Raw genomic sequence first — 18717 nt, forward strand, 5'->3', positions numbered from 1 at the left:
TCTGGTCAGTTTCAGCAGCATGTGAGAGACTGACAGGAAAGTTCTAATGAACTAATTAAGGTCCCAGAGCTGAACTTGTTAATTAACACTTTTTACAAATGCATAGAAAAGTAGCCCAAGAAGAGACACTTGTTTAAGTGGCAAAAAAACAGCACCCCCACAAACAAAACAGAACAGGAGACAAGAACTTTTATCTGAATGAGACTGCAAGATCATACAGCGTATTTGTCACTGTCTCTTATCGAAAGGTTGGCAGTTTAGCGGTTCGAATCCCTAGTGCCACGTAACGGGGTGAGCTCCCGTTACTTGCCCCAGCTTCTGCCAACCTAGCAGTTCGAAAGCGTAAAAAATGCAAGTAGAAAAATAGGGACCACCTTTGGTGGGAAGGTAATAGCGTTCCGTGCGCCTTTGGCGTTTAGTCATGCCAGCCACATGACCACGGAGATGTCTTTGGACAGCACTGGCTCTTCAGCTTTGAAACGGAGATGAGCACTGCCCCCTAGAGTCGGGAACGACTAGCACGTATGTGCGAGGGGAACCTTTACCTTTACCTATCACTAGTTTGCTTAGTGACTGTGTCAGCAACCAAAACAACTGCAGTCGCTCAGCAAGGATTACTCAATGTCAATTTTAACCAATTGACTAAGAGCAGTTTAACATAGCCATATTTAATATACTGCATATTCAACAGCTCTTCTCTCTTTCTCTCTCAGCAAACCCAGAACTGTGTATTTTCCTCCTTTAACTTTTTCATCCCTTCCTCTCTCAGAAGCCTCCTTTCAAGTGTAAAATTCTGCCCGTCAAGCACAGCCAAGGATCTGCTGTCGTCACTGAGCAAAGATACGTACAGGTAGTCCTCAACTTACAACTGTTCATTTAGTGTCTGTCCAAAGTTAAAACAGCACTGAAAAAAGTGACTTCTTTTTGTAGTATCCCCCAAGGTCCCATGATCAAAATTAAGATGCTTGGCAGCTGATTCATACTTATGACGAGATGCTCTGTCCTGGGGGGAGGGTGTCACGTGATCCCCTTTTGCAACCGTCTGACACGCAAAGTCAATTAGGAAACCAGATTCATTTAACAACCGTGTGATTGTTAACAACGGCAGTGATTCACTGCGGCAAGGAAGATAGTATAATGGGGCAAAATTCACTTAACAAATGTCTCACTGGCAACATCAATTTTGGGCTCAATTGTGGTCGTAAGTCGAGGACTCTGTAGAACTTCCACAAGAAGGTTAAAATCAGGAGCAAGCGAGGAAGGGGTTCAGGTGGAACTGTCTCACTTAACAACCAGAATCTGGGGCTCAACTGTGGTCGTAAGTTGAGGACTACCTGTACATTCAAATCTACATGTGGGTGACTGAGGATCTGAACTGCCCTTTCTCAAAACTGGCTGCAAAATTTCCAAAAAGCGATGCATTTTAGAGATTAGAATACTATAACTGGAAAAGGAATGAGATGATTCAAGGAGATACTATCTATTTTTATTTTTTATTTTTTATTTTTTTTGAATTTATATCCCGCCCTTCTCCGAAGACTCAGGGCGGCTTACATTGTGTAAGGCAATAGTCTCATCCTATTTGTATATTTATATACAAAGTCAACTTATCTGGGTCCTCATTTTACCTACCTTATAAAGGATGGAAGGCTGAGTCAACCTTGGGCCTGGTGGGACTCGAGCCTGCAGTAATTGTAACTGCAAGCAGCTGTGTGTTAATAACAGGCTGCATTAGCCTGGTGAGCCACTTCCAGGCCCTTCTTTCTTTTTACAATCAAATTTGCCTGCAATCTTTAAACTTCTGAATGGGAGTTTACCTCCTTCAACTCAAAAAGTTGGCGAAGGATGCTTATTTATTTCTTGCTCAGGGACTGGTGTCAGTAGTTCTAAATGTCAAGCTCAGGACATACAAAGGAAAAAAGGAAACCCAATAGAACCCAGAGGCCCAGGTTTATTCACACACGCACACACACACACACAAACCTGCAGCAAAACGTGGCAGATTTCCATGTAGCCCTTCTGTGCTGCAGCGTGCAGTGGGAAACGCTTGCTTTGTTGCTCAGTCTGGAAATTGGGGTCTAAGCTATCCACTGAGGAAAAAAACAAGAGAGAGAGAAGATGGGTGACAATGAAAAAGAAAAGAGAACAAACAATTGCCCCAATTGGTTAGATTCATGAAAATAAAATGGTAAAATTTAACTCCATAAGGAAACACTGAAAAAAAATCTTTCCTTTACAAACTCTTGATGGCTGGCTGGGGAATTCTGGGAGTTGAAGTCCAGACATCTTAAAGTTGCTAAGGTTGAAAAACACTTATAAAGGAAACCAGTAGTGAAATCCAATTTTTTTTTTTACTACCGGTTCTGTGGGCATGGCATGGTGGGCATGGCAGGGGAAGGATACTGCAAAATCCCCATTCCCTCCCCACTCCTGGGGCCAGCCAGAGGTGATATTTGCTGATTCTCCGAACTGCTCAAAATTTCCGCTAACGGTTCTCCAGAACCTGTCAGAACCTGCTGGATTTCACCCCTGGAGGAAACTCAATAGAATGCCCTTATTCCTATTATTCAGGGGTGTCAAATTCAAAGCTGGATTCGGCTCGCAGGGTGCTTAGATCTGGCATGCGGGGCTGCCCTGGAAAGAGTGAAGAACCAGCCCACAGTGTCTCTGCCAGCGAAAAGGGAGCTGGGGAGCCCCTTTTTACTGGCAGAGTGCTGGGGCCACCACAGGCGCCCCAGACATGAGTGACGTCGAGCTGGCCACACACCCCAGTTCAAACATCGTGGCCCGCAATGAAATTGAGTTTGACACCCCTATTATTACTGGTTTCCGCATTCCTAATTTCAGCAGGGAAATGGCAACTTACACAACATCAGGACCACTTTCTGCAGTTCCCCTTGCTTCACGGAGAGGTAGAGCTGACGTGGATGGAATCGCAGCTTCTTGCGCCTGGGAGCGATAGAGGAGAGAGGGATCAAAGAGAGTCAGGCAAACGAAGTTTGGAGAGAAAGGGAAGCTGTGGAAGGCAAGAGACAGGGCCGAAGGGGAAAATTATGGCAACTCGGCACCCATTTAAGCGTTCTCACCTTGCTTCATTGTCAAGGCCGGATGCCTGTTATCAAACAATGAATGTTTGCTAGAATAATGCTAATGCTAATCATAGTTTTACCATGAAGACAGAGAAGGTGAGAATAGTGGCTTGCTTACCTTTCGGATTCCTGTACCACCAGGGCTCGCTCTAGCTGCTCCCGTCCAGCCCCTGTTGGCAATCCTTGTGCTGAAAGCACAGCCCCGTTAGGAAGAGTCAGCCGTGGTCCTGCGCTATCAATACCTGGGCCGCCGAAGCCCACCGTATCATCTGGTGGGTGTTCAACACCTGAGCCCCCACGCATCCGAGCACTGAGGGCAGAAGGCCAAACAGAGCAGTAAGAAACATCTCAAGTTAAGAAATCATAATGTTGTAATACAGGTAGTCCTCAACTCAATGACCACAATTGAGCCGCAGATTTCTGTGAAGCAAGTGAGTTTTGCCTTATTTTACAGTTTCTCTTGCCACGGTTGTTTAAGGGAATTGCTGCAGTTGTTAAGTTAATAACACGGCTGTGAAGTTTATCCGGCTTCCCCATTGACTTTGCTTGTCAGAAAGTTACAGAAGGGGATCACACAATCTTAGGACACTGCAATTATCACAATTGCCAATTGCCAAGAGTCCGAATTCTGATCGTGAGATTGTGGGGCTGTTACGACAGTCATTAACGTGTCAAAGATGGTCATGGAATTCACTTTTTTCAGTGCCGTTGTACTTTGAACGGTCACTAAATGAACGGTTTTAAGTCAAGGACTACCTGTATGTGATGGAATCTTCAGCGAGAATGTGAAGAGGGAAGTGACTGGTGAGCTTGGAATGGCTGCAATTGTGGAAGTGACAGAGATCTGACTCCCTCTAAAACAGGGGTGTCAAACTCAAGATGGATCCAAGCCCGAGGTGCTTAGATTTGGCCCGCAGGGCTGCCCTGGAAACCGCGAAGGACTGGCCCACAGTGCCTCTGCCAGCAAAAATGGAACTGGCATTTTTGCTGGCAGAGGGTTGCAGAAGACCGCTGCAGCTGGAAATGGAACTCGGGAGCCTGTTTTCACTGGCAGAGCGCTCGGGCCACCACAGGCGCTGACATGAGTGATGGCAAGCTGGCCATGCCCACCCTGGCCACGCTCACTCCACCACCACCCCAAGGTCAAACACAACCCTGATGTGGCCCTCAATGAAATCGAGTTTGACACCCCTGTTGTCGTGTCCCACTCCTCCGCTGACGGCCAGGTCGGGGAAGTCCGTATCAAGCGTGCCTCTGCAGCTCTGCCAAAGTCCTATCAGAGTTCTCAAGGCAGGCAGGAGACCAGGAAGTGACTTCAGCAATCCAAGTTAGACTTTGCCTGATTCAGAGAATGCCAGAAAGCAGATCCTTTATATAGGCCATGGGGTATGGCTCCATGACTCAGCACTTATCCAGGCCTGCTCCTCCCTTCTTTTTGCTGACGTCGCCTCTCAATTCTCCGGAAGCAGGATCTCTCCAGCCTCCAGCTGTTGGTAATCTGAGCTCATGACTGGCTTCACATTCTTCAGGCTCACATGCTGTGGGGGAGGGGTTTAGTTGCTCCGTTTGCCTGGGCATGATGCCAGGACTGGGGGCTGAAGGCACGTCAGGCCCTTCGTCTTGCTCGGCCTGTCCGGGCATGGTGCCAGGGCTGGGGGCTGGAGGCATGCCAGGACATTCTTCCGAACTATCAGCGTCTGGCAGGAGATAAGAGGGGCCCGGCTGCGGCAGGGGGAGCGAGCGAGACACAACACCTCTTCTAAAATCTCTGAAGCCTGTATCTAGCTGTTCCCAAGAGAATGCAGTCAGTCTGGCAAACTTCTTGTAAACAGGCAAGCAGCAATAAACAGAAGCAACTATGATCAGGTGACAGCGTCGTTCTGCTTCCTTGTGCCTGATATTAAACTTTTGTGTTCTCTGCTGTGTTGTGACAATACACAGTTCCATCGGTTTTGTGTCATCGCAAGTTGTACTCGCTGCCTATGCAAATAACACAATGGCGCACAGAAGAATACAGACGTGGCCGTGTGGCAACTAGTAGAAAAAACATGAACTTAAGTCTAGAAAAATCAGAAAAATGTGAGAGAAAAAACTCACAATGGTCCTGCCTTGACTTTCTTTGGTATAAGAGGAAGGAAAAGAGAAACGCTGGCAGGTTTCCAGAATCTGTGATTATAGCCTAGATGGGTGTTTCTCAACCTCAACAAGTTTAAGAGGTATGGACTTCAATTCCCAGAATTCCAGCATGGCTGGCTGGAGAATTCTGGGAATTGAAGTCCACACCTCTTAAGCCTGCTAGGTTGAGAAACACTGGCCTAGATCAATTAGGTAGAATTCTAGTATGTCTTGGGGAATATGTTTCTTGACCTGGCCGACTTCAGAGGGCTGACATGATGTCACTGGAAAGAGTGAGGCTGAAAAACTTTGGAAGCCTTTGTGTGCGTATTTGTGGAGAACGGTAGAATGGAGGAACTTTTGACTTACAAATTTATATCAACCTCCCCCTAAGCCTTGCTCAAATGTGGCCCTTTTGCTGCCTGCAAATTCTAGCAGTGCAACTTTTCTTTTATGGAATTTAAAAATAGGAAAGGAGAAACTGCTTTCTCCACAGGCAGTGCCAAAGTTGGAAGATTTCAAAGAGTCGGTCAATTCTGTGTCCTTTGGAGGAGTACTGCAGAGGTAGGGAACGATGACCCCTTTATATGGCTTCAACTCCCAGAATTCCTGAGCCAGCACGGAACTCAGCTCCCAGAATTCTTCAGCATGGCTAGCTCAGGAATTCTGGGAGTTGAAGTCCACAAGTCATAAAAGAGCGATAACTCCCCTACCTCTTTTTACCAGCTTGAGAGTGATACAGGAGACCTTTGGTATTAACTAAAAAGATTCCATTTATAAATAAAAAATACATATCCTTTTATTTTCTGAAAACCCAGCTATTGGGATTCCTGCCAGACGAAGCCAACTCACCTGGGTTGGGTGGTATCAGCACGGCCGGTGGATTCGGAAGCGCCTTGGCTATGTGACGGCGGGATGGGGACAGGTGTAGAGGTGTCCGCCTTGGCTATGGTGATCTCCTGGGCCTCGGAAGCATCTTCTCCACAATGTGGACAGAAGATCATGCCATTGAGCTGAGAAACGCACGCCTTGTGGAAGCGGTGGGCCACACGGAAGTCCGGGTGGCACTCCAGAAAGGTACCCTGAGAAAAAGGAAAACAGCTCTCAGGGATCTGTTGGTGTCCAGCCACACCTTGTGTATATTAGCGCTCAGCAACAATTCCTAGGATTCCTCTACTTGGCCAAGCTCGCAAAGGCTGTTGGGGATTGTAATTTCCCAACATTTGGGAGGTTACTGGATAGCCCACTTTGGAACTGACAACCAAGCTTGCTAGAAATGACAAGAGTTGAATCTTCAGGAAGAGAAGATATGAAAACCCAAACCTTTGCCATCAGCAAGCAGACAAATTCTCCCGGATGAGCAGGCCTAGATGTAACTGAAACTTGGTCTTTTCTATTTTCCTGATCAACCTGGCCAGGCTGTCTTCTAATTCAGGGGTCTCCAACCTTGGCAACTTTAAGACTTGTGGACTTCAACTCTCAGAGTTCCTCAGCCAGCAAAGCTGGCTGCGGAACTCTGAGAGTTGAAGTCCTCAGGTCTTAAAGTTGCCAAGGTTGGAGACCTCTGTTCTAATTGACCTTGAGGCCTTGGCTCAAAATGGCCACCAATGGATTCATTCAGGTAGACAATCACAGGGCTGCGCTCTGCCCCTCAAATGTCCCCAGAGGGTGGATGGTGACCCTCTCACCCCATTATCAGGTCCCCACACGCCTGCCGATTTTCGTTCCTCACCGCCGTGCAGAAGTAGCCACATCCAGGGCAGCAGTGATGCTTCACCATCCGGGCGCGATGGGTTTCGCACAGGACCATGAGGGGAACCCGGCTGGAGGGACGCATCGTTTCTTGCTTCAAGATGCTGCTGCTGCAGCCATTTAGCTGTAAAGGCAGAAAGGAGAAGCTGTCTCCACTTGTTTTGTGAGCCAGGTCTCGCTAATTTATTAGGGCAATGTTTCAAACTTGGATGACTTTACGACGTATGGACTTCAACCTCCAGAATTCTCTCAGTCAACCATGCTGGCTAGGGAATTCTGGGAGTTGAAGTTCACGCATTTTAAAACCCCTCAGATTGAGAAACACTGCATTGGGGGCTAAGCTACTCTGTTTCAGACAGCAGGAGACACTCAGCCGAGCAAAAGTAGACCCGTTTCATTCAGATGTCAAGCTTGCCATCTGCAGCTAAAACTTAATGTCAAAGTTCAGCTTATAAATTGGGTTGAGGATTATTTGTATTGGACAAAATCCTTATTCGTTATTTAGAACAGGGATCTCCAGACTGGGCAACTTTTATGTTGTGACCCAGGCCCAAGTAGGTAGTAGGAAACTCAGTCAGTGTAAAAACAAACAAACTTTATTCGAACAGCTGAGATTACTTCATTCCCAGCATAGTTCAACTAAATTAAAGCAATAATTTAATCCCAATGCAAATTCCTCAGTTCTATCACCAACCTTGGTCCAATTAGGCAATTTGCCAAAGGCCTTTCTTAGCAAAAGTTCAGAAGACAGCGATACAAAATGAATGCAATCAACGTTGTTTTTTGGCCAAGAGCCCAAATGCTGTTGCTGGTCTTTTAAGCCTTATGGGAGGGGCCAATCATCTCTTGGCCCTACTCCTGAGTCATCCTCTTTGTTTGAGCTGCTCTTGCCTTCTGGCAGCTCTTCTCACGCGTGCATTAGGAACAGGCTCCTCCTGTTCCTCTGCCTCACTACTGTCAGTCTTTGGAGGCTCTGGATTCCGCACCTCACTCCCTGATGGCCCTGGCCCCACCTCAGTCTCCGATGCAGAGCCCTCATTCCTCCAGGACTGGCCCACGCTCTTCCTCAGCCTCATCGCTGTACAACTCCGTTGCCAGCTCCCCAGGCTGCTGGCGGATCACAACATTTTAAGACTTGTGGACTTCAACTCCCAGAATCCCCCAGCCAGCCATGCTGGCTGGGCATTCTGGGAGTTGAAGTCCACAACTCTTAAAGTCACATAGTTTGGAGACCCCTGATTTAGAAGCAACAGAGGGTTTGCAATGAATGCTTTGACTTAAAAAAAAATCAATAGGGTAAAATGGAAAGGACTTCAGTAGAGCCATCTGGAGCCTCTTCCTTCCAGATCCCCTATCCTTGCTTACCTCCCCGTCAGCACTCTCGGTTGCCATGCACTGATTTCCAGCCTGCTGGCTAAGCCGCTCAATGGTTGGAGCTTCCATGCGGCAAGAACACAACGGAAGTTCCTCAAAGCGTTCGGTTTCCAGCGAACTTGTCTCATTAGACACACCTGGGAAAGGGGAGGAGATGATGATGAAGTAGCCTTTTCTAAGGTAAGTAGAACAGCAAGGGGAGGGGGAACAGCTGTGCTGCGCGATTTAGATTCCTGCTTTCTAGCGAATATATATTGCACGGCACAGCTGATGGTCTGAAATACCGGTTCATCCAAACTGGTAGCATTTTTTAAAGTATCGATTCACTTGAAACCAGTGGCTTTTATTACTACCGGTTTGGGAGAAGCGGTCCGAATCGATAGCATTTCACCCCTGAATTCTCCCCTTTAAAAAAGGAAACCCCCACCCCCCCAAAGGAAACACAGCTTGAATTCTTGAACCCACTACTCCGAAAGAAGAGAAGGGATGGGTGGGCACACACCGGCATTGTTGGGGGACAGTGCCCCCTCGTTGGGCAGCTCCAGGCTGCTGGCGGATCACAACATTTTAAGACTTGTGGACTTCAACTCCCAGAATCCCCCAGCCAGCCATGCTGGCTGGGCATTCTGGGAGTTGAAGTCCACAACTCTTAAAGTCACATAGTTTGGAGACCCCTGATTTAGAAGCAACAGAGGGTTTGCAATGAATGCTTTGACTTAAAAAAAAATCAATAAGGTAAAATGGAAAGGACTTCAGTAGAGCCATCTGGAGCCTCTTCCTTCCAGATCCCCTATCCTTGCTTACCTCCCCGTCAGCACTCTCGGTTGCCATGCACTGATTTCCAGCCTGCTGGCTAAGCCGCTCAATGGTTGGAGCTTCCATGCGGCAAGAACACAACGGAAGTTCCTCAAAGCGTTCGGTTTCCAGCGAACTTGTCTCATTAGACACACCTGGGAAAGGGGAGGAGATGATGATGAAGTAGCCTTTTCTAAGGTAAGTAGAACAGGAAGGGGAGGGGGAACAGCTGTGTTGCGCGATTTAGATTTCTGCTTTCTAGCGAATATATATTGCACGGCACAGCTGATGGTCTGAAATACCGGTTCATCCAAACCGGTAGCATTTTTTAAAGTATCGATTCACTTGAAACCAGTAGCTTTTATTACTACCGGTTTGGGAGAACCGGTCCGAATCGATAGCATTTCACCCCTGAATTCTCCCCTTTAAAAAAGAAAACCCCCACCCCCCCAAAGGAAACACAGCTTGAATTCTTGAACCCACTACTCCGAAAGAAGAGAAGGGATGGGTGGGCACACACCGGCATTGTTGGGGGACAGTGCCCCCTCGTTGGGCAGCTCCAGGCAGCCAAGAGGCACCTCCGTATACTCGCTCTGGGTGGCTGACGGGCCACCATTCAGACCTAAGGAAGGAAATAGAGAAAGAGGATGTCCCCAGTAAGGAAAAAGTACATCCATCAGATGCCTTTTGATTTCTTTTCATTCAATAATTCCTATTTTGATGGCCTTTTCCTCTGGAGGTTCTGAGTGAAACTAGCAGCCACTTCAGATTTTGCAACCTCTTAAATATTTTCAGATCAGGTCAACAGCTACAGGTAGTCCTCAATGTACAAACATTTCATTTAGTGACCGTTTGAAGTTGTTAAGTAAAACTGGCTTCCCCATTGACTTTTCCTGTCAGAAGGTCACAAAAGGGGGTCCTATGATCTGAAAAAAGTGACATGGCTATTTTTCACACTTACAACCGCTGCAGCATGGTCAGCCATGTGATCAAAATTTGGACGCTTGCCAATTGATTCGTATTTATGATGGTTGCAGTGTCCCAGCGTCATGACATTCCTCCTTTGTGACCTTTGGATCAGCAAAGTCGATGGGGAAGCCAGATGTACTTAACGACAGTGATACTAGCTCAGTGCTTCTCAATTATTTTCTGTCATGCCCCCCTAGGAAGAAGAAAACATTTTTCGCGCCCCCCCCTCCCCGCGCGACTTTCTTTCAGGCGTTTTTCTCCTTGAAAGGGAGGAGCATGCGCAGTCACATGTACTGGCAGTCCCACACTAAAGATGGCTCCGACAGGCTCGTGTCACAAGGGTTTTGGACAGCCAATCAGATGCTCCCGTTGTTCTCTGATTGGATACAGAGACATAAACACGGGGCTTAGCTTGTTTGCTGAGGTCAAACGCGCCCCCCTTTACGGAGCCTCGCGCCCCCCCTGGGGGGCGCGCCCCACTATTTGAGAAACGCTGTACTAGCTTAACAACTGCAGTGACTCACAACTGTGGTGAGAAAGGTCGTAAAATGGGGCAAAATTCGCTCAGCAACAGAAATCTTGGGTTCATTTGTGGTCATAGGTTGAGGACTACCTGTACTACAGGTATTCCTTGACTTACAACCACTCATTTAGTGACGGTTCATAATTACAACGGCATGGAAAAAAAATAACTTACGACCGGTTTTCACATTTACAATCATTTCTGCATCCCCATGATCAAAATTCGGATACTTGGCAACCAGCATGTATTTATCCCCACCGTAGTGTCCCGAGATCATAGGTCTTCTGACAGGAAAAATCAATGGGGAAGCCAGATTCACTTAACAACCATGTGACTAGCTTAACAACGGCAGTGATTCACTTAACAGCTGTGGCAAGAAAGGTCGTAAAATGGGGAAAACTCACTTAACGATGGTTTCCCCTAGCAACAAACATTTGGGGCTCGATTCTGGCCATACATTTGAGGACTACCTGTGTTTCTTTGGTAACGGTTGGAGCAGTTTATTGAATCTCTCAGCTTCCAGAGATGGCAGCAAAATTACTTTATGCACAAAATGGAAGGACGCTTGGATCCCCACAATGGACAAGTGGCTGCAAAAGTTGATGGAGTTAGCAAAGATGACTAAATTATTTTGATCAAAGAAAAAAAAAATACAAATAGCTTTTATTTGTACTTGGAAACTGCTTCTGGACTTTGTGTTCGAGGTGGAAAAAAATGAAACCAATTTTGGCCTTTACAGATTGGATAGATTTGTTAGAAATGGCCAGTTTATACTAGTACTAGCTGGATGCCCGTGCTTCGCTACGAAACTATGTGCTCCGGCTTGATAAATCGACACTTACAGCCTGAAACCTAATGTAGAATGTGTAACTCTGTAGCATCAGAGTGTGTTAATATAATGCAATGGCAATTGGAACGGAGGGGGAGTAGAATGTCCCAGTCCGCAGCATCCATTGGTATTCATCTGACTAGCATCCTATCAGTGTGTGAGAGAGTTGAGGGGTTTTTTGGAAACTTAAACAGTATTTGCTGTGTGAGCAAGAAGGAGACAGGAAGCAGGCTGGGTGTGGCTTAGTTCAACTGTTCTGTAGTTAAGCTGCTTGCTACTGTGAAAGTAAAACTGAAAGTGAAACTCCTCTCCTCTGCTTGTGTTTTGCATTTGGAAGAGATTTCTTTTCTGGTGGGGAGGGGGAGTAGAATTCCTTAGCATCAGAGGGCTGTTTGGAAAGTGAAACAGTAGTTGCTGTGTGAGCAAGAAGGAGACAGGAAGGAGCCTGGCCGTGGCTTAGCTCAAGTGTTCTGTATTAAAGCTGCTTCCTGCTGTGAAAGTAAAACTGAAAGTGAAACTCCTCTTCTCTGCTTGTGTTTTGCATTTGGAACAGATTTCTTTTCAGGTGGGAAATGGGAGTAAAACTCCTTAGCATCAGAGCATGTTAATAATAATATAGGAAATACTAATGCTCTAATGGTCATTTCAAAAAATCCTTTCTTAGTGAGCACCTAGAAGCCAAGAGGAACATATGTGGCAAATTTCAAGTTTGTTGGCTTTACGGTTCTGGAGATTTCGTGATTACAGCATGAGTGGTTTTTGCTTTTATATATATAGATATAAAAGTAAAAAGTTGAGGTATGATGTCAATGCCTTATTCTACTGCACCAAAGGTATTGGGAGGTCAGTGCCTTTTTTTTTCCTTTTTCCCCTTCTTTTTTACATTCTTCCTTTCCCTTCTTCCCTTCCCTATTTTTCCCACTGTCTGTTTTTCTATTTTATATTATAAACCAATGAAAAACTGTAAATTAGGATTGCAAAGGGAGAGAGAATAAATACTCTGCATTCTAGGTTTGGTTGCCTTGAGAGAAAATCACCTTTGTTTTCCTTGGGATGTGGCTCTTTGCGCTTCCGTTTTCGGGATGGTTTGATCCAGGGACTGTCGTGCCGCCAGCGCTTCCGGGCTTTGCGTTTGGAGCTGGAGGCAGTGCTCTAGAAAACAAGAAAAACAGAAGAGCCCCCCGAGAATGATGAGCAGGAGCAGAGATCAAGGCCAGGAACAATGAGCTACTCCATGCATCTTGGCCTTAAATGGGTAAAGAGCCTCATCTACTACATTAGACATTAGTCATTTTTGGCAGTCCTCGGGTTATGGCCACAATTTCTGTTGCAAAGTGAAACAGAAGAGGCATGCAGAACCCTCTCTGTGAGCACATGTGCTGTTGCCAGCTGCTCTTCCGGGTTCTCTTGCGTGCATGCGCGCCGGACAGCTGCTCTTTTCTGGGTTCCGGCACACCAGCTGGTTTATGGAAATTCCGTTTCCAACTGTGGTCATAAGTCAAGATCTACCTGTACATGTGACTGAGCAATAAATCAGAGGGGGCTACTCTTGCCTGAAAGCTTTCGGGTCCACAGAGTGCAAATTAGTAGCTTAGTAGCAATATGCCAAAGGTGCTTTTTTTCAATAGGCAACTGGACTTTGTTTTTCCTTGAAGACATTTCGCTTCTCATCCAAGAAGCTTTTTCAGTTCTGACTGAATAGTGGAGGATGGAAAGTTTTATATTCCTTGCAGTCATCTGGTCGTTAGCACTCTTTCTGTGAGTCATTGACGCCACTTGGAGGTTCATCTGTTCCCTCATGAGGAATATAAATCTATCTATCCTCCACTGTTCGGTCAGAACTGAAGAAGCTTCTTGGATGAGATGTGAAACGACTTCAAGGAAAAAACCAGAAAGTCCAGTTGGCCTTTTGAAAAAAAGCACCTTTGGGACAACTATGACTGAGAATCTCCATAGACATTTAGTAGCAATACTTATCTGCTTGTAACTAAGTACGGTAGACGTAAAACGAAATAGCAATTGACAGAATTAGAAACTGCAATTAATTGTAACACTAATGTAAAACAAGAGGCCTCTAAACCAAATGGGCCTCAACGTTTCAAAATATTCACCTCTGTGCATTAAAACGAACAGATCTGAATTACATGAAGTGATTAATAGAAATCTTACAAATAAATAAACTGAGGGGTCACCGAGAATAAATCCTTATCCAATCAAGATGAGGGTCAACTCACTCTATCAGAGATGTTTCCTGACTCTTCCTCATCATCTTCATCATCATCATCTTCTTCCTCTTCCTCCTCCTCTTCCTCTTCTTCTTCCTCCTCCTCTTCTTCTTCCTCTTCCTCACTCATATGTTCTCCAGTAACATCTGCATCAGACTATAACCAACATAAATGAATTAATTAAAACATGAAGTGGGAAAAAGAAAAGTAAAATTGGAAGTCCTGTTCTAACTAGACTTCCAATGGGGGCTTCTTATTCTGATGGAACTTCCTGTGTAACTACCCAAAAAAAATCTGGAATATGCTGTCACCGATAAGTATTTTCAAGGTAGACCTCTAACCAGATGTTTTCCTAAAGGAATATCTGTTCATTAAATGCCACAGGGAAACTCAACATTTTTATTTATGACACGAGGGGGAAACTCTGTGAAATTTCTAAAGTTGAAGGGGCACTAAATTAAGTTTGCAAGGGCTCTGCTTCCAATTTGCAAGCGTATCTCCTCCATGTTCCCTACGTGAGGCAAAATAAAATATCCAAAATAAGAAATTGTATAAGTGTCATTTTGCATAATTTACACTGAAATGATTTTTCAGACTATTCAGTCTGATTTGAATACAGCACAGAATATCTAATCTTTGGAAAAATTCTCTTAGGTCTACTCACAATTTTTCACAAGAAACATGGGAAAGAGATCCAAAATGTCCAGGGTTGGAATTTAAAACTTTTAAAAGAAGTCCCATATAGCTCTGTAAGGAAGTATTTTATTTTATTTTATAATAAATAATAATAAATAATACCGTGTTTTCCCGAAAATAAGACCCTGTTTTATATTTTTTTGAACCCTGAAATAAGCGCTTGGCCTTATTGCCATGCTCTCAAAAGCCCGATTGGGCTTATTATCAGGGGATGTCTTATTTTGGGGGAAACAGGGTATATAATATAACATAATATAATAAATAAAATATTTTCTTTCTCTATAAGGTATACCGTAGGTCCTTGTTAATGACAAGTGGGGCTGGAATTGTCATAGCTAAACATCGTCATCATGTAACTGTGACATCATGTAACTGTGCCACTTAGTGACAGAAACTGGTACTCCTGGCTGCTATAGCTAAGCAAATCATGACAGCTGGGACACTGTGATAGTCAGGTGACTCTCAGTGCCAGTCCCGAAGTTCTGTTTTTCATAAGTTTGAAGGGTCCCTGAATGAGTGATCACTAAGCAATGACCACCTATAATAGAAACCATGCTTAGAATGCGGTATTGCAGGCTAATTCTGCCGACTGTCAGCAGTTCGATCTTCACCAGCTCAAGGTGAACCACTTAGAGAGGGCTGTAAATATAGAATTATCGGCCAAGTGTGATTGGACACACAAGGAGTTTGTCTTGGTACATACGCTCTCGGTGTACATAAAAGAAAAGATACATTTCTCAAGAATCATAAGGTACAACACTTAATGATAGTAAGAGGGAAACAGTCAATATTAATCTTAAGGATACCAGCAACAAGGTTACAGTCATACTGTTGTGACCTAGGCTCATTTAGGCATAAAATACACAATTAGTCTTAAACAATCCTATTTTATTATAAACAGCTGGCAATTACTTCATTCCCAGCTTAGTCCAAAGTAATTCCAAAACAAGTCTTTCAGAAAAAGTCCTTTGGCCTTATCACAAACCTCTTTGGCACCCTGCCAAAGGCTTTTCGTGGCAAAGCCCCATGAAATTCAGAAACAAGAGACGCTGACTAGAAACAAATGTAGCAATGTTGCTTTCCTACAAAGAGCCCAAGAGCCATTGCTGCTCTTTTAACCTTATGGGAGTGGCCAATCATCTCCTGGCCTTACTCCCGAGTCGTCCTATTTATTTATTTATTTATTTATTTATTTATTTATTTATTTATTTATTTATTTATTTATTTATTTATTTATTTATTTATTTATTTACTTATTTATTTATTTTATTAAATTTTTATACCGCCCTTCTCCCGAAGGACTCAGGGCGGTGTACAGCCAAAATAAAATACAGAATATTTACAATTAAAAGAATTTAAAATGAACTATTACTAAGGCCCGATAATTTAAAAATTTAAAAATTTAAAATATTACTAAAACCCCAATTTAAAATCAACTATTTATGCCAGTCCTGCTTGAATGAATAAATATGTTTTTAGCTCACGACGAAAGGTCCGAAGATCAGGCACTTGACGTAAGCCAGGGGGGAGTTCGTTCCAGAGCGTCGGTGCTCCCACAGAGAAGGCCCTACTCCTGGGGGCCGCCAGCCGACATTGTTTGGCGGACGGCACCCTGAGAAGGCCCTCTCTGTGGGAGCGTACGGGTCGATGGGAGGCATAAGGTAACAGCAGGCGGTCTCGTAAGTACCCGGGTCCTAAGCCATGGAGCGCTTTAAAGGTGGTAACCTTGAAGCGCACCCGAAAGACTACAGGAAGCCAGTGCAGACTACGGAGCAGTGGTGTTACATGGGAGCCACGAGCGGCTCCCATTACCACTCGCGCAGCTGCATTCTGGACTAACTGCAGCCTCCGGGTGCACCTCAAGGGCAGCCCCATGTAGAGAGCATTGCAATAATCCAGCCGAGACGTAACCAGAGCGTGAGTGACCGTGCATAAGGCATCCCGGTCAAGGAAGGGACGCAACTGGCGAACCAAGCGAACTTGGTAAAAGGCCCTCCTGGTGACGGCCGCCAGATGTTCATCAAAGGACAGCCGACCATCCAGGAGGACGCCCAAGTTGCGAACCACCTCCTTTGGGGCCACTAACTCGCCCCCAACAGTCAGCTGCGGGTGCAGCTGACTGTACCGGGGTGCCGGCATCCACAGCCACTCCGTCTTGGAGGGATTGAGCTTGAGTCTGTTTCTCCCCATCCAGACCCGTACGGCTTCCAGGCACCGGGACAGCACTTCGACCGCTTCGTTGGGGTGGTCCGGGGTGGAAAAGTACAGCTGAGTATCATCAGCGTACAGATGATAACTCACCCCGAAACCACTGATGACCTCACCCAGCGGCTTCATGTAGATGTTGAACAGGGTAGGCGAGAGAATCGACCCCTGAGGTACCCCACAAGTGAGGCACCTCGAGGACGACCTCTGCCCCCCTGTCAACACCGTCTGCGACCGGTCGGAGAGATAGGAGGAGAACCACCGATAAACGGTGCCTCCCACTCCCAATCCCTCCAACCGGCGCAGCAGGATACCATGGTCGATGGTATCAAAAGCCGCTGAGAGATCTAATAGGACCAAGGCAGAGGAACAACCCCTGTCCCTGGCCCTCCAGAGGTCATCCACCAACGCGACCAAAGCCGTCTCCGTGCTGTAACCGGGTCGGAAGCCGGACTGGAACAGGTCTAGATAGACAGCTTCCTCCAGGTGCCGGGAAGCTGCCATGCAACCACACTCTCTACAACCTTCGCCACAAAGCGAAGGTTGGAGACTGACGATAATTACCCAAAATAGCTGGGTCCAGGAAGGCTTCTTCAGGAGAGGTCTCACCACCGCCTCCTTCAAGGCGGTGGGGAAAACCCCTTCAACCAAAGAAGCATTTATAATCCCCTGGAGCCAGCCTCGTGTCACTTCCTTAGCAGCCAGTACTAACCAGGAAGGACACAGGTCCAGTAAAAACGTAGTTGCATGCAACCTCCCAGCAACCTGTCCACGTCCTCGAGAGCCACAGAATCAAACTCATCCCAAATAACCTCAACAAGGCGAGTCTCTGCCACCTCGGCTGAATCATCGCAATCATAGTCCAAGCCATCACGAAGCTGAACGATTTTATCGTATAGATAACCGTTAAACTCCTCGGCTCGTCCCTGCAGGGGGTCATCCCGTCCCTCCTGTTGAAGGAGGAACGGGTCACCAAACAGGGCGGCCGGGCGGTTATCTGCCGATGCAATGAGGTGGAAGCGTGGGCGTTCGCCTCCCTCATTGCCACTAGGTAGGTCCTAGTAAAGGACCTCACTAATGTCCGATCAGCCTTGGAACGGCTGGACCTCCAAACACTCTCTAGGCGTCTTCTCCGGCGTTTCATCTCTCTTAGCTCCCCGGAGAACCAGGGAGCCAATTGAGATCTACGCCGGGTCAGAGGCCGCAAAGGCACGATCCGGTCCAAAGCCCCAGCCGCGGCCCGTTCCCAAGCCGCAACCAGTTCTTCAGTCGTGCCGTGGGTAAGATCCTCAGGAAACGGCCCAAGCTCCGTCAGGAACCTCTCCGGGTCCATCAGGCGCCTGGGACGGAACCAACGCATCGGCTCCGTCTCCCTGCGGTGGTGAGCAGCGGTTCGAAAGTCTAGGCGAAGGAGAAAATGATCTGACCATGACAACGGTTCTTTCACTATATCTCCTAAATCCAGATCATTTACCCACTGACCAGAGATAAAAATCAAGTCTAGCGCGCCTCCCCCAATGTGTGTAGGGCCATCAGTTACTTGAATCAGGTCCAAGGCCGTCATGGAGGCCTGGAACTCCTGAACCACTGTTGATGACAAGCCGGCCGATGGCAAGTTGAAATCTCCCAAGACCAAAAGTCTGGGAATCTCAACCGCCACGCCAGCAAGCACCTCCAGTAGTTCAGGTAGGGCTGTAGTCACGCAGCAAGGAGCCAGGTACGTGATCAACAACCCCATCTGATTTCGATGGCCCCACTTCACAAGGAGGGATTCACAGCCAGCTATCTGAGGAACAGTGGACTCCCTCGGCTCCAGACTTTCCCTAATCACAACCGCCACTCCCCCAACCCTACCCTGGGTCCTCGGCTGATGGAATGCACGGAAACCCGGAGGGCACAGTTCAACCAGGGGTACACCCCCTTCTGTGCCCAGCCAGGTCTCCGTAATGCCCATAAAGTCCGCGGACTCCCTCTGAATCAGATCACAAATCAGGGGAGCCTTATTAACCACGGACCGGGCATTGCAGAGCATCAGCCGTAGACCCAAGCTCTGAGGATCTTGACCATCCGGGGAACGAGTGAGGACTGGGGGGCCGGAGCACGTGATCGCCTTTAGACATCGGCCACGTGCTCCCGAAGAACGAT

The 18717-nt window shown here is 46.6% G+C and overlaps 1 protein-coding gene across 1 annotated transcript in view; it reads right to left on the reverse strand.

Annotated features, from left to right (window-relative positions):
• Nucleotides 1–18717, reverse strand: part of EHMT2 (euchromatic histone lysine methyltransferase 2) — a 53381-nt gene that overhangs the window by 21687 nt on the left and 12977 nt on the right. The window contains exons 7-15 of the mRNA XM_058171726.1: nt 13681–13827; nt 12484–12598; nt 9646–9747; nt 9135–9280; nt 6937–7080; nt 6057–6286; nt 3208–3399; nt 2867–2949; nt 1984–2090 (exon numbers count right to left, since the gene is read on the reverse strand). Coding sequence (XP_058027709.1) covers nt 1984–2090; nt 2867–2949; nt 3208–3399; nt 6057–6286; nt 6937–7080; nt 9135–9280; nt 9646–9747; nt 12484–12598; nt 13681–13827 — 1266 coding nt within the window. The remainder of the gene's footprint in view (nt 1–1983; nt 2091–2866; nt 2950–3207; nt 3400–6056; nt 6287–6936; nt 7081–9134; nt 9281–9645; nt 9748–12483; nt 12599–13680; nt 13828–18717) is intronic.

Source organism: Ahaetulla prasina, chromosome 2 (assembly GCF_028640845.1).
Source record: "Ahaetulla prasina isolate Xishuangbanna chromosome 2, ASM2864084v1, whole genome shotgun sequence".
In the NCBI taxonomy this organism is placed as follows: domain Eukaryota; kingdom Metazoa; phylum Chordata; class Lepidosauria; order Squamata; family Colubridae; genus Ahaetulla; species Ahaetulla prasina.